Source organism: Tinamus guttatus, unplaced genomic scaffold, assembly GCF_059628265.1.
Source record: "Tinamus guttatus ecotype Peru unplaced genomic scaffold, ASM5962826v1 Tinamus_guttatus_pri_ptg000198l, whole genome shotgun sequence".
Classification (NCBI taxonomy): domain Eukaryota; kingdom Metazoa; phylum Chordata; class Aves; order Tinamiformes; family Tinamidae; genus Tinamus; species Tinamus guttatus.
This window is the reverse complement of record NW_028288732.1, coordinates 4,293,021-4,308,337: the sequence shown is the minus strand read 5'-3', so window position 1 is coordinate 4,308,337 and position 15,317 is coordinate 4,293,021. Positions and strand designations below refer to the sequence as shown.

Below are 15,317 nucleotides of genomic sequence, written 5' to 3'. Positions count from 1 at the left end.
GCAGCACCACACAGTGCTGTTTTCAATCTAGCCAGTATTAAACCCCAAAGGATTTTCAAAATCCGCGTCAAGGGTCAGTTTGTGAGGACGGGCTGCTTCGGCTCTCACCAGATCCAAGGTGGGGACTGAGTGGGACCATCACTTGTGAGCAGAGGTGTCACAGGGGAGCAGCTGTCTCTGCAGGTGGTGGGTTTGGGGCTGGGGTCTTCAGACCTGTTGGCTTGCCTTTCCTCTAAGCAAGCACTGATGTATCTTATCACTTGGTGGTAGCAGGAATAGAGTATTACGAAAACCGCTTGTGACATACCACCATGCAGCCTATTAGCTCTTAAAAACACAAGTCGCTTGTTAATCCAAAGAAAAACTGCCTCTCAATCATGGACAAATACTACCCGCTCTGCTGCCGCTAATCGATTTGAAGGATTTTTCTCTGTAAAAATCCACCCAAGCTGAGGGCTGATTCGCTGTAAGGGGAATTTTAATGGCTGAGTTATAATTCATCCAAAATGAAGGTGTATAAACAATGCAATCGAAATACCAGAGCAGAAGAGTCTTAATTAAAGAGGTACTGCCAGATGCTGCCATCACGTCATTGGAGGTATAAAACTGCTGGAGCCCTTACAAGTCTTCCATCAAATATTGATTACGACTGGAGGCATGGCACGGGGCTAAAAGGACTCGTCTTAGTGCATATGACAAATTTTATGTGCCTGCAATTCTATTTAAACAGACGACTTCTTATCCTCGGGGGGAAGAGGAACGGGTTTGCTGGGGACTCGCTGCGTCTCGAGCTCGTTCTGCGCCAGCGGGCCGAGCTACGGAGCAGCGGCGGCACTGCCCCCTTCCCGTGCGGCGAGGGAGGAGCGGGAATGCTGTTACCTTTGGCGGGATGTCTTCCTCCTGCCGTAACCAAGAACTTCGGTCAAACTTTTCAATGCGAGGGGGCAGAGGAGGGTTTTCTGAGGTGGGGTCCGAGTTCTGCCTTGGCATCTCGGGGCGGTGAGAGGCCACCGTCAGAGCCTCCTGAAACCCAGCCATCCCCTTGGCAGGCTGTTCATGCAGGGACTGAGAGCCAGACAAGGAGCTTCCTTGGGATTTCACAGTGACCAGATGTGGAATCTAAGCACCAAGTCAAAACAGAACTATCAGTACAAGGCGGAAAAAATAAATTAGAAAAGATTAAAAATTTGATTTAGAAAAAAAAAAAATTTGATTAGCAGTTCAGATGCACTAAAAAGCCCCCTCAGGTTGAGACCAGCACCGCCTCGGTTTCAGGAACTTCTGACTTACACCAAATGAATGCAAAAACTCTTAAAAAATCATGGTTGCACAGCTGAGCGTTTTAAAGCCAGGAGATGCCCCAAAGTGCATTTGAGTTCTGCCCATTTCTGCCTATGCTGCGGGGCCGTAGGCACGCGGACGCACGGCCGGGCCCGGTGCCTGCTGAACCTCCAGCTATCAAGCCCGCGTCTCTAACATTGTGCTAATGATGTCTGGCATGGAATCTGGGTGTTAAAAATAAAGGAAACAATAATAAATAATAATTTTAAAATATTTAGGAATTCTGAGGCACAGATGGCTTAAAAAAACACCTGGAGAAATGAGTTGCTATAGGTATAGGTAGCACCCTATGCTATGGATGAAACTTGTAGATCTAAGGCTTGTAAGTGACAGGAAGATTGTCACCTGGGTGGGAAAACTGAGACTGGTTCTTTCCCAGGGCCACATAATGACTGCAATGGCCCCTTTGACGCAGCACAGAGCTGTAACATTTATTTCAGTGTAAGCATGACATTTATGCATATATGTGCACACATACATGCACTGCTGCCCAGATTTCAGGTGATTTTTTTATTAGTATCTTAGTCAAAAAACACCTTGCAGGTGGTGACAACATATGTCACCAGAAAGAGTGTGGTTTTTTTTCAAAGGATTCAGGAAAAACCAGATTGCGCTTGGTCAATCAGAGACACTGCTATGAAATGTGGCTTTGTGGCTTAAATTTGGATTATATTGGATTATATGTGGATTATATATTTGGGAAAAAACAGCTGTATAAGGGCTTCCCGGCAAGTGTTTTATTTAAAGTTGGCATTGTCCTGCTGACCTGCAGATGCCCACAGCACAAGCTGGTGACACTTATCAGTGTATTTTCCCACAGAAAGCCCATGTGAATCTGGACCAAAACGCTGGTTCCTCCCCTCTGAAATCCACGCTGCAGGCAGTAGGATTTGCAGATGCTGAACCGGGTCCAGCCCTGATGCTCTCCCAGCTTTCTGTGGTGGGCTACTTATGGACCGTGTTACTTGGATTGGCTTTTAAAATACTGATTCCCCTTCTCATTGTGACCTACTGCCCTTTCCGGATGTATTTGTGACAGATGTTGACTCGATGGAAAACCAAAACAAAACTTGGAAGTAAAGCAACAAAGAAAGCAAAATCTCCTTCTGATGATCCTCAGCATCAAACAACCTGGGTCTTTCATATCAGGCTTTGAGTTTTAGTGCTTTAAATAAAACACACCCAAGAGGACCAGAGCAACTGCCTTAACTGGGGCAGACCAGCGGTTCCTCTAGGTCCTCAGCTTGTTTCTAGTAGGAACCAGTACCTGATGCTTCAAAGGAAGGTATAACCCAGCATGATGTTTCTAACACATGGAGGTGAAAAGAAGAATCCACTCATGAATGTAGATGCTGCCCTCACTCACAAACACACCTCGGATTGAGAAACCATGGAGAGAGACACTGTGTCCTTCACTCCACCATCCTTCTCGTGACCTTACCAGCACCGCGAGCATCCTGGTGTCTGCAGGCAGAAGCACCATTACCTGCGGGTCCACGGGTCTGAGCAGGGGAGGGGTCCGGGCGGGCTGCACCCCGCTGATGCTGAAGGACTCGGAGCGAGGAGGCAGGTTGGGGTCGGAGATCCTGTTGGCCACCTTGTGCGGCATGGCCGGCGAGCTCTGACGGTTGAGCCGGGAGCGCTCCTCCACCTGCGCGACACCGCGGCAGAGCCCATCAACACGCGGCACCTCCCGCGGACCCGCAGCCATTCTGCTTTCCACGAGATGATCCTATTTCCTGTTATTTTCCAAGGGACAGGGCTGCTCTATGCACCAAATCTTTGAGGGCTTTAAGCATTTCCCATGGGGTAAATGCTCAAGCCTGGATCTCGGCCAAGCTCAGGTTCTCAAGCAACCTGTATCAGCTTTACCTTACTTCATCTCCCCTCTTCTTCAACCCATTAACTTGCCCCAGGTTTATCTCCTCCATCACATTTTTGCCTCTTATCAGTTTTCTTCCTCCTCCCTTCCCTGTCCCCCATCAAGAGCCTAAAATAACGCTGCTTGCTCAGACGTTCTTCAGTGCAGCTCAGTGTAGGGTTGCTCCAAGGGACGGCCACGCTGCAATGTGCTGCACACAGAGCAGCAGGATTCACCACACTGCTCTCCTTGTGAAGCCTGAGACCCTCAAGAGAGATCATTAGGAAACCTAAATGGCACCTCTAGCTTCTAAGAGGTAAGAAAGCCCCATGAAAAAGCCATTTATAGTTAAAAGCCAAGGCACATATAGGAAGCTTCTTTCTCTTTAGATACATCATGCTATTTTATGACTCTCGAATTCAAGTCACCCAGCAGATTGTGCAAACGATGCATTTTAAAGAGTTCCCCAAAGGAATATTTATATCTCATGTGCATAACTCATCCTTGTGAATCTGAAATGGAAAAATAAAGCCTCAAGAAAAGGCAGCATGCCTCAAGAAGGTGTTTTTTGCAGATGTCTTCAGAGAAGCAGCTCTTGCCTTTTTGTAACTCTATCTTGAAGCAAGGGGATCCTTTACTGGAAACACTGCAGGGAGTGCTTTTGTTAGATTTGAATCCAGGAATAAACATGGCAGCCTGAAAACATCTGGCTTTGATCTAGATTTAGCAAGTCTGGCACCTTGTCATGCATGGAAGAAAAAAAAAATCCTATTACTGATACAGACATAAAAAAAGTCCATTGTTTTCAGGTAATCTTTGTGGAAAAACAATGGTTTCAGCTAACCCAGACATATGTGCAGTCTGTGTGCTACTGAGATGAGACTACATGAGCTGATACGCATGCAACATATGCTGAGCATAATTTTGATACTGCAGCTGATGCATATTTTCACTCAGGAGTCATTAACGTGTTAGATACCATGGGCATGTCTTAATTCTTCCATGTCATGTCGAGAAGTAAACCATTAAATAGGTTTGCCTGCAAAGAACTACAGCTATTCTTTAAGTAAACATACACTCATGAAAGACATACAGGAGACATTTATATTAATAAAAAATGAACAGGGCACGAGTGCTGGGACAGGCTGTCCTAGAGCAGCTCCAGTGTGTCCGCTCCCTTTCCGAGCCTTGGCGCTCACCGTGGCCACCAAAGGCAACGCTGCTGATCCCACTGGCTATTTTGGGGAGCTTTGTGAACCAGCAAGGAGGAAGACGCTTGGTTTTCCAGCCACCATTGGCACCTCACCAAGTGCTTCGTTTCACAAGCACTCCACGCTCGGGGCTCTCCAGCCCTACCCCATGGCATCTTATTGACTCCAGCATTGCACAGGGAGGGGGAAAAGGCGGCCCTCTGCAGTGCCAAACTCCGCAGGAATTCGTCATCGCTCCCGTTTGCCAGGAGCCTCTTTTATAATTCAAGATTCACGTCAAATGGGGAACATCCTGAGCAGCTTCTGCGGAGGTCCCAGTGGAAAGCAGCTAATGCTGCCATGAATTATTTCAAAGCCAAAGACGGATGACAAAAGCCAAGGGGACTGGAGGGGACGATGAAAAGCGAGCTGGCTGCTGCAGAGAACTGTGCTGCTGGTGACACAACTGAGCTGTGAGCACCACAGAGGCACCAAGTGCTGGGAAGAAGCACCGTGAGACCATGCCCAGGGCACCCAGGCCCCTTTGAAGATGCCCAGGTGAACAATTCCCTTGCTGCTCCTTTATGTAAGGACATATATGAAACTCTTTCCCAACCTGTCCTTTAGCTGACTAGGCTGCAAGTACTTTTTCACTAAAAAACTGAATGTGTTTGAACTGAGTACTGGAATTGCCAAACTATGACAACAACTGTGGTGTGCTGATAGTATAAGTTTGGCTGTAAGAATGGGACTTCAGTATATGCAGCAAAGTAGCCGAACTTTGCTAAAAATGGGACTGCGTGAAGTAGCTAAAACAGAGCATGGAGGTGAGGGAGGTAGTTACAGGAACCTCCCAAGTGCTGTGTTGGGGCAGTTCATCAAACCACTGCTCCCAGGAGCATAAAAAAGGTAAATCTGCCCCTTTGAGCATTTCATTGTAAGTATGCTGCTGCTCTTATTCCCATTTAAAGTCCCTTACTGTAATGTAATTTTATATCTGCAAATGAAGGTCAAATCCAGTTCTTTAATCCATTTTTGTTCTAGGTAAAGATCCCTTTTTATAAATCTTTGTTATAGATAGCTTTGGAGACAGTGCCAGAGATACTTTAGCAATGTTCTAGAGGATTTATATAAAGCTAGGTAATAGAAAGAGAATTTACTCCCATTTCCTGGTTTGCTCCTTACTGTTAGCATCACTGCAGGTGTACAGTAGAGACCCAGTTTTGCAGAAGGCCATGGAGGCACCACCTAGGTGGAAGCTTCTCCTAGCAGAGGTAGGAGAACAGCTCAGAGCTGTGTTGTTTGGCACATCAGTCTTAAACGGGAACACCTATCCACAGAGCTACGGGAAGGGTTGGTAACAGTCCTGAAGCTTCTGCAAAGCACTTGCTATTAGCAAACTCTTAATTCTTGTGATATTTCAGGAAAGGAAACAGGCCTAACCTCAAGTTCTCACTTTTCATCTGGAGCACACACATTTTTCACAATTTTTGAAGCCCACATCTGACCTGAGAATGTGATTACTAGCCAAGACCTCAGTTATAAGAATTTCCTCTTTTTGGGAGGAGTCTCTTGTACTTACACTGCTCCCTCTCTCCTACCTCCTTGGCCCACGCTGGCTTCTCACTGGCATTTATGCCCTCCTTGTAATGGTAGAGAGGCTTCTTCTCCGCTGGCCGCTGCTCCTGCCGCTGCTGCTGCTGCTGCTGCTGCAGGGAGACCAGGTAGTCGCGCTCCTGCTGGAGCTGCCGCTGCAGCCGCTCCGCCTGCCGCTGCTCCTCCAGCTGCTTGCGCTTGTACTCCTGCGCGGGTGACAAGAGAGCAACGTGGCTGCACGGTGACACCGGCACGGGCCTGGCCGGCACGTAAACGCATGACCTTGGCACCCAGAGGCTGCAAGTACAAGTGTGTTGCACCTTCCGACGCCACAGATCTGGTCTAAGAAGGCATTTTAGCATCAGGTAGCTGTCATCTCACTGATAGAGGCTTTAAATCCACATACAAAACAGGAGGTCTGGATCTGAATCGCTTGGGCAGACCCAAACAGATATGACCACATTGTATAACATTCTCATAGGGCTTATAAGTCATCATTGATTTTGCTCAGATTCTTCCAGATGGGAAGAAGAAAGGACCAAGCCAGTAAGGTACCAAACAGCATCGGTTCATAGAAATCCAACCGAAGCTGAGGCCATGTAGCACTTTGTAGGACTGATTTATTGTTTGTGGCAACAGCTGCACAGCAGAGGCAACTGTGTGATCCTTCCCAATCCCTGGGGCTTTACTAGGTTTAATTACTAAATCATTAATGCTTTTCTTTTAGAAAGTGCCTTTCTAAAAGTGAAGGACTTGTGTGAGGCGTTTTTTCCTTTTCCCTAAATAAAGCTAATGGGAAGAGAGACAAATAATAATCCCTGTGGATTAAAATAAAACACAGTGAGAGCAACAGCTACGAGCATCAAAAGAGGACAATTTTTTTAAAAAAAGTCTAGAACACAAACAGCACAAGAGGGGATACACAATATTCCTGCGAAGGAGCTAAACAAAAGCACACGGCCAAAACACAAAGCGTGCATCGCAGAGCGGCCGTGCGGGGTGAAGCCACCTCACGGCTCCGCTGTGCCAGCATGCTGCAAACAGCCCCAAACGGAGCCGGTGCCCGGCCCAGCGCGGGGCTGAGCCGTTCGCCCCTCGAGCGGAGGCGCAAGGGTGCCCGGGAGGAGATGCGAGGGGAGCAGCGCGAGGCCCCGAGCCCGGCACGAGCACGAGGGAGGTGGCAGCCGGCCGGGGTGTCTGCAGAGCACATGGGCACACGCATGCGGGCGCGACGCGGAGCGACGGCGGCCCCGCGGCCGCCCCATTACCAGAAGTAGCGCTTGCTCCTGCAACAACTGCTGCTGCAGGATCTCTAACTGTCTCTGCTCCTCCTCTAACTGTCGCCTGATGTACTCCTGGAGGCACGGGCAGCAAGGAGCAAAGGAGAGAGAGAGAGAAGGTGAAAAAGCCGGTGATTTCCAAGAGGAATTGCTGGTGAGGAGCACGAGGAGGACTTGGAGCACGGATATCCACCCGCTTGAGGGCCCGGATGTTCTCAGGCCCTTCGCCTGGGACAGGGGCCTCTGGGAAGGAAGAGCTACGTGCACAGGGTACGGAGGGCACCAAGCCCTGTGCTGGGAGCAGCAGGGTGGGAAAGCTCCACCTCAAGTGTCTCCACATCTGCGGGCAAACAAGTGGATCCCCACAGAAGTAAATTACGGCAGTGGAAAGCGACACAGGCGGCGTCAACAACGAAGCAATTTATGTTCAAGTGGTGGAAGTGGCAAAAAAGTGTGAGCGTTATGAGGAGATCTGCCTTTCAGCTTATTAAATTAGGAGGGATTCACGCGGAGGGCAACCATCCCGAAGGCAGCCGGGCCGTGAGGACCCGACGGGCCGGCGGCCCCGGGGTACCTGCTCGTGCTCGGCCCGTCTCCGCTCCTCCTCCCGGCGCATCTGCTCCTCGTAGTGCCGCCGCTGCTCCCGCTCCTGCTGCTTCCGCAGCTCCTTCTCCCGCCTCTGTTGCTGCAGGGGCAAAAGACACGGGTGAGACACGGAGATGGTGGCAGACACAAGTAAAACACTTCTGGGGTGCTCAGAGCCGCCCTTCTCAAGGCTTTTTGGAAGCATCTTGCCCACCACACAGGGAACATCCCTGCTGCAATTGTGAGACCAAAAGCCAATACAGAGGACCCAGCAGCCAGTTACTACTGTTTTTTTTTATTTTTTTTTTCAATTCTTACCAGTCATGTTATTTACTAAAGAAAATAAGGTTCTTTGCCAAGCCATTTCAGGATCAAACTACTTTTTATGAGAAGGACTTGTACATTTACAGCCTCTTCTCCAGAAATCAATACTGCTTCGTAATTACACGCCACTCGGAGGTCCTACGTGCAAGGCTGAGCACAGCAAAGGGGGAAAACATGCTTATAATGTGCCCTGTGGGCTCCAAGACAGAAACCGAAGGCATAAAAATAATTAGCTAGCATGATGTTGAATTGCTTCAACTGCCTTAAACTACAGTATGAGTTGGGTGGCTTCATGTCCTCCGGGCCGCTCTCAGGACCGCCCCAGCTCCCTGGTTTGTGCCACAGCTTCCTTAGCTCTACAGTGTCCTTGCCACTGGTGACACCACGGTATTTCGGGGTGAAGTCCATCTGCGACCTGCTCTGGGGTGACCTGGGACTTGCCCAAGGAAGGTGCTACTTCCTTTCTTTCTTTGTACAGTTACCAAAGGATCTACTCTTATTTTTTTTTCCCCATAACAGGGGAAAAAAATCTGCTGCAAACAGACTTCTCCAGCAGGCCTGACTCTCGCCCTGGTTTTAACCAGTGAAACTCCTCAAACCGCCACGACTGCCCTGCTGTGCCCAAGCTGCTGGCATCATCCTGGCTGTGACACCAAGCTGGGCAGCAGGCTCCCCGGCACCAGAGCAGCATCAAGCTAAGGAAACACAGTGCAGCCCTGGCTCTAGGACGGGCTGCGGGGGACGAAGGTGTCCCGGAAAGCCGGAGACCTCCAGGATAACCTGCCAGGCAAGCTGGGCACGCAGCCGGCCCATCAGCAGAGGGCACTCGAATGCAGGCGCTGGTGACGGGGACGCTGCGGCCTGCGGTACCTTCCCCGGCTGCTGCACCGCGCAGGCATGCAGCACTAATGGGAGGCAACGCACTGAAGCATAGAAGATTAGGTCCTTTTTTCTTTTTTTTTCCCCCTCAATCAGACATTTTTTTGCCTCTGCAGATACACAGTGACTGAGCAGGCTGCAAGGGCGAGGAAGGCACTGAAGGGATTTGAAATGCAGCACGTTTGCTAAACCGTATGTAGGTCTCAAATACATAACTGACTATGGTGCCCAAGGAGCTGCCTGAGCTGACAAAAAGGCACAGGCTTTAAACTGTTGCTATGCAGTGAACCTGCACTGACAGATAGATCTGAGATATATAAATACAGAGAGATATACAACGCACACACTTAAATATATATACATACACACATATATATGTGTATATATATATATAGAAAATACATATTTAAATTAATTTTTAAGGACACCCCCACATAACAGTGCATGGAAGTCATTGCCTGCCTTACTCATACCTTCCCTTGCAAAGGTAATGCCCATAGAGGACTTGCTCAGAGAAGCTGATGTCTCTAGCTTAACGTTAGAGATTGAACACAGCTTTAGTGTCATCTATAGCCGTATTTATCAGCGCCGTTTAACTCTGCTGGAGGAAGGAAAATCGCATCCAACCAGAAATAAACCTGTCGCTGCAGCCTCCGGGGTGTCCCACGGCACGCGCGTGCAGCGGCACTGCCCACGTTCGCTGGAGACGCATGTGTTACTCGCGGCGTACGCGCGTCCTTCTCGAGCGCGGCGCCAACACGCCGCTATTTTGGTTGTGCGAGGAGCTGCAGGATGTGCCGCCGGGATGTGGCGGCTCGGCTGCGCTAACGATGACACACGGGATTTCCTAACTCCCCCGGCACTCCTGTGGCCTCCTCGGAGGAAACTGGCGGTGACGGCCGCTGTTTCCATGTGCTCGGATAACACTCCTGGGCCTCAGAGAACAGTGAGCCCTGCAGACAGGGCACGCAGCTCTGGACTAACTGCCTGAATGTCCATTAACTGGAATTTCCACCCATTGTGCCTATCTCACCTTTTTTTTTGCGGGGAGCGGGTTGGGTTTTTATGCTTTTTTCTACAACAGCATGCTCCTTAACCCAGTGCACCAGGCTGGGCTTGAGGCAGGAGGCATGGCCCTGAATGCCACAGCTACTGCCCACATAAAAACTACCCATCTGCTTTATTTTCAATCCAGCAAACAAAGCCAATCCATGCAAGGAAGAGGAAAGCCTTTCCTTTTTCCCAGTGGAGGCAGCTCCCACCCTTCCAGGCAAGCGCACCCAGAGCAGCTTCGATGATCCTCCCCACTCCTGCTCTCTCCATTAGCACAAGTCTGACCAGCAGCCTCCTCCACACCTACTGAAATCCAAGAACTGGGAGCCGATTGCCCTGGGCATGGCTTCCTTCCACAGCTGGGAAGCATCCAGCTGCTCTCCTGGATATTCCAAGGATCTCTGCACCCCTGCTCTTGGTTCACTTGTGCCACGAATGCAGAGCTGCCTTGCGCTTTCCTGCCAGCGCTCAGCGCTGCTGTCACGTCACGCTCCAAGCAGGCCATTTGTCATGGTCACTTTACATCACGCTCCAAGCAGGCCATTTGTCATGGTCACTTTACAAGGGAATTTAGTTAAACAACCTAAAGGCTGCTCTCCGCAGAGTCCCTGATGCGCCCAGCTGCCTCCCAGGGGCTGCCCGGCCTCTGCAGCTGGCAAACAGCTGGGGAGGACGTGGCACGAGGAGGGAGGGCGCGCGGCCTCCGGCACCGCACACATTCCTCACCCGCCTCCGCTCGGCCCGTTGTCGTCGCTGCCAGCATGCACCAAAGCACGCAGCAATACGTGGGCATTAAAATCATTGAGAAGCAGCTGAAAAAACAAGGTGAAAGATGCAGGTGCCTCTCTTCATTTTCCTCCTTTTCCTGCTCTTTTTTCCCCTTCCACATGAGGGTGAAATTCCTGGGTTTCTCCAAGCCTGCATCTACCACACATATTTACACTATCCAGATCTATTATCCATGCAAAGCAAAAACACCAATTAATTAGGAGCGTGTTGATATAACTCTGCAGGTAAAGCTCTATGTAGCACCTTGTACTCTAGAATGGGATCTTTGTGCTGCACCAGAAATGACAGGTTTTAAATATGGATGAGGGAAGACACATGAAGGCGAAGCCTCCAGTGGGAAGGCCCTTGAAGGTCTGGGATGAAACATGGACTTCAAAGGAGCACGTTCCTTTTGCCGTCCCAGACACATTTAGGAGCGAGAAGAACCATGAAGCTGCGCGAGGTCGGAGCCTTCCTGCGACCGGCAGCCGCAAGGAGCAGCTCTTGGAAATCTTGGCTCCCGCTCCGGAGCGCAAGAGCCAGAAAGGCAGCGGATGGGGAATTCCAAGTAACAAATGAAAACAAATATTCTAGGTGCTTGCGTTTTTGTGATGGGCTCATTTATCTCAGCCACCAGGGAAAGAGTGAGTATGCCTGGAACATCATCTTTTCTGACGCACCAAGCACTGGAGCACGGAGACATGCTTCCCACTGTAGAAAAACTGGGTCAGAACTTCAAATCACAGCAAATGGGACCCTTATATGCTGCGAAATGTTGTGGGAACTTTTATCTGGGATCATGATGAAGGGACAGACGTGAGAGTCCATGCAGGAAAAGGCTCCTGCGTCGAAAGCCCTGAGCTCTGCAAGCTTCATATACAAACCAAAGCTGGAGAGATGCGAGTGTCTGCTGTGGGACATGCTGTAATGCAGCAGCTTCCCTTGCACGTGGCTGAGGGGACTGTGTCCAGGGTCCCTGCAGTGTCACCATGATCCCTGTCTCTGCGGGGAGGCTGTCACACTAAGGCAAATGTTCCTACAAGCCAGAAGATACCTGCAAATGCAGAATATAACAACCATAATTTTAGCTGGCCAAAGCTGATCCGTGGTTAATTGCTGGAAATTCTGTGCTCTGCTTTAAAAGAGTTTCCAGCAGATGATCTTTGCTTTAGCTGGTGAAACTCTAATGGAATCGCTGCTATTTTTTTTTATCCATTGAACATCTAGCTCCTATAATCGCACTGAAATAAACTGAACATGCAAAGAGCAAGATGATTAAATGCTTACAATTGTCTTGTATGTTCTCTGTAAAGATCTGACCTTTGTTTTCTGCCTAGAAAAGAAAAAAAAATCCACAACATGACATAAAAATGTTTTGTAAAATCCTCCCTGACTATCTGCCCATTCCCACCAAGGGTCTGCACAGGTATCTGTCTTGCAGGACCCCTCGTGCTCCTGAGAGCAGGGTGTGCTATTCCTGCTGTGCAGCCAGGGCTTTGCTCGTAAACCCAGTCAGCAAGGTTCCTTCTGTGCCAGGAGCAGATGGAGGCCTTATTAGGGAATGATATATATAGGAACGGAACGGAATGGCATATATAGGGAAAGATCAAAATATAGTCAAGCCGAGTCACCATGCTGCATAACATGAATATTTGCTTAGTGCTATTTGAACTACTGATATTCCCTAGTTCTTTAATTTTTATTTTTCTGCAGTCATTTCTGGGGCCTATCTTGATTTTATCTGATGAACTTTCTGCAGCTGTTCCCCAAAAAATAGTGAAGGAAAGCCTTACCACGGAGCTCCCTTTTGCCCTTAGGCCTTCCTGCTTTCCTTTCAGAACAAAAGCAGGTACCAAAATCTCTGGACCAATACAGTTTATAAACCCGTGGACCTCTGCCAGTGTGGTCACCCCACTGAGACATGCAGACAAGCAGACACCTTTACTCTCTTATGGATATATTTGATGTTACTGTTGCAGCAACATCATGAGATACTGGATTTTGACAGAAAGGCCCCGAAGTGAGATGTACTTTGTGTATGTGCTTTGTGAAATGTTCAGAAATCCTGGCTTAGGAACATCAGGATGAGAGGAAAAAAAAGACTTCCTCGGTTGCAAGCCCTATTGGGTGGGAAAACAAAAATGGCAGAGGTTCTCTCTCTGGCATAATGTAAAAACAAGACTGGACAAAACGAAAGAAAATCCACAGAAGTTCTTCACTGGCAGAGCAATGGATTAGCTACCCTATTTATTAGTCTTCCTCCAACTCTTTTACTCGGAATCTCCAATACAAATGAACTCCAGGCACTTCTGAGCTTTGCATCCTCTTAAGTCAATCCTTCCAGCACTGCACTTGCGTGTCGCTGATTCACTCAGGCAACTTGGCCGTGTTCACGGCGCTTTGCTCTGAGTCACAGCTCTTGCTGCAAACACAGTGACACGTCTGACAGTACTAAAGAGGCTGCCTGAGGAGCCCCAAAAACCACGCGCTCTGAGTGTTTATTTGTCCCGGATGCTCCACTGGGTTTTAAAGGTCAGCTTTACTTCAAAAAAGGTAGTAACCCAAACCTTCCCTGGGTCTCTGTTCCCAGGGATGTGTAGGTGCAGTGCTGCCTATGAGAGCTATTTGCACTGCCCTCTTAGTCAAACTGTAAAGAGGCACAGAGCAAATTCGCTTCCCACTAACCAGGGTAACTCCAGAGACAAGAGTTGACTCAAGTTAGTGTAAAGTTAGTGCAGGAAAAGTCAGGCTAGAAGGAATAGAAGGAAACTGCTACTACTATTTCTCTGTTTCCTACAGCAGCTAAGAGTTTTTTTTTTTTTTTTTTTAGAGCACTGATTTTAAGTGTTGGGTATGGGGACATTAGCCTCTAATGACGAGGGGAAAAGGCAAGGGGAAAACAGCCAAGCTCCGGGCAGAGCTCACCCGGCTTAGCAGGAGGATTAGAGTCCTACATTCAAAACCTGCCTGGGAAGCAGCAAGCGACGTTGAGCGACGTTCTTCTATGCGAAGAGAACATATTAATACACTGGTAAGTGTTGTATTCATTACAGGATTTCAGCTAATCTGGTGTCTGCTTTTATTCGGCTCTTGTTCCACTTCTATACTGCTCGCAGCAAGCCCATGCTTAGGCTGCAAGAGCCCAACTTCCTTACGCTAGTCCTTAGATAAACACGCAGCGGGGTGAGGGATTTGAGGCGCGCGCACGTGCCAGCCTCGTCCTCTCTGAGCACGGCTCCGTTGTCGCTGCGGAGGGGAGGAGAAGCCTGACCTACAATTCACCGCCAGCATCGCAGACCTACATGTTTACCAGACTGAAAAATGCTCGGCCTGTGACGTGCCCCGTGTTGGCGTTAGCCCCGCAGGGCTCCAGCAGCGCCACCTCCAAGGGCCGCGCGCAGGCGGCTGCCTGCAGCTCGGCCCCGTCTGGGCTCCCGGCCTGGGGGTACTACCCATTGCACAGAAACCCAGAAAGCGTATGGAGATCTAGGTTAAACCTAGCAGGCTCTCTGGCTTGTTCCAATTATGGGGAGGGGGCCGCTCTAACAATCCATTTAGTGCAAATCTTCTTCCAGACATATCGGTGAACTCTTTGGAAGGCTAATTTAATTACACTTAATGTATGAACCCTTCAACCAGACTCTTGGGATGACTTTAGCGTGAGGCAATGGGCTGCTTTGTGCAAAACCACACCAGCAATCTAAGGCCAGGGGAAACCCCTTCCTCTTTTGTGGACTTCTCTGATTCAAGGTCTTTGAGGCTAAGACCAAAGCGAGCGCTCCATGCAGCCAGGCTGGGTGACGCAGGGACACCCAAAGCCACCCCGTCAAACACCACAGACAGATTTTCAATGGAGTGGATAATTTTATGACCAATAGTATTTGCAGCTGATATGTTAGGACAAAGGTAATGAAATCTTATGCTTTAGGGCACATATGGATCAAGTCAGGCAGGAATCTGCACCTTCCTCTAAGAGAAACTGTTGTAACTGGCAAAGACTGAAAGGCCTGAAGTTGAAAACAGAGATTAAAGGGGACATAAGCAGTATGTAGAACTTCGGAAAAGGTGAACAGCAGCTCCTCAGCTTCTTCTCAAATGTCACAGGCCATGGCAACAAATAAAGATAACTAACCTGCTAAGTCCCTGGCCCGATTAGAGTTTTGCTCACCTGGATTTTAGCACAAAGCAGACTGAGCACAACAACCACACCAATATCGGACTAAGACTGCTCAGCAGTTCCCGTCACCCTTTAGAGTTTGGTATTCAAGGGGGTTCATTTGCAGTGAGCAAACCCCGCTGCCTTCAGAAGAGCTGGCAGCACTTATCTACCACGGTGAGGAGAGTGGCTGGAAGCCAGGATAGGTAACGGATCAAGAGGGGCTTTTGTTCAGTGCATCACTGTGGTCTGGTTTGCCAGTTACCTCCCAGAGAGGCGAGGAC

At 49.1% G+C, this 15,317-nt stretch overlaps 1 protein-coding gene across 5 annotated transcripts in view; it reads right to left on the bottom strand.

Moving 5' to 3' along the window:
- Positions 1 to 15,317, bottom strand: part of TNIK (TRAF2 and NCK interacting kinase) — a 145,495-nt gene that overhangs the window by 28,384 nt on the left and 101,794 nt on the right. For 2 of the 5 annotated variants that reach the window (XM_088523924.1, XM_088523925.1), the window contains exons 13-17: positions 7,843 to 7,953; positions 7,257 to 7,343; positions 5,994 to 6,194; positions 2,828 to 2,992; positions 880 to 1,119 (exon numbers count right to left, since the gene is read on the bottom strand). In XM_088523924.1, coding sequence (XP_088380050.1) covers positions 880 to 1,119; positions 2,828 to 2,992; positions 5,994 to 6,194; positions 7,257 to 7,343; positions 7,843 to 7,953 — 804 coding nt within the window. The remainder of the gene's footprint in view (positions 1 to 879; positions 1,120 to 2,827; positions 2,993 to 5,993; positions 6,195 to 7,256; positions 7,344 to 7,842; positions 7,954 to 15,317) is intronic. The other 3 variants (XM_088523926.1, XM_088523927.1, XM_088523928.1) reach the window with 2 other exon arrangements.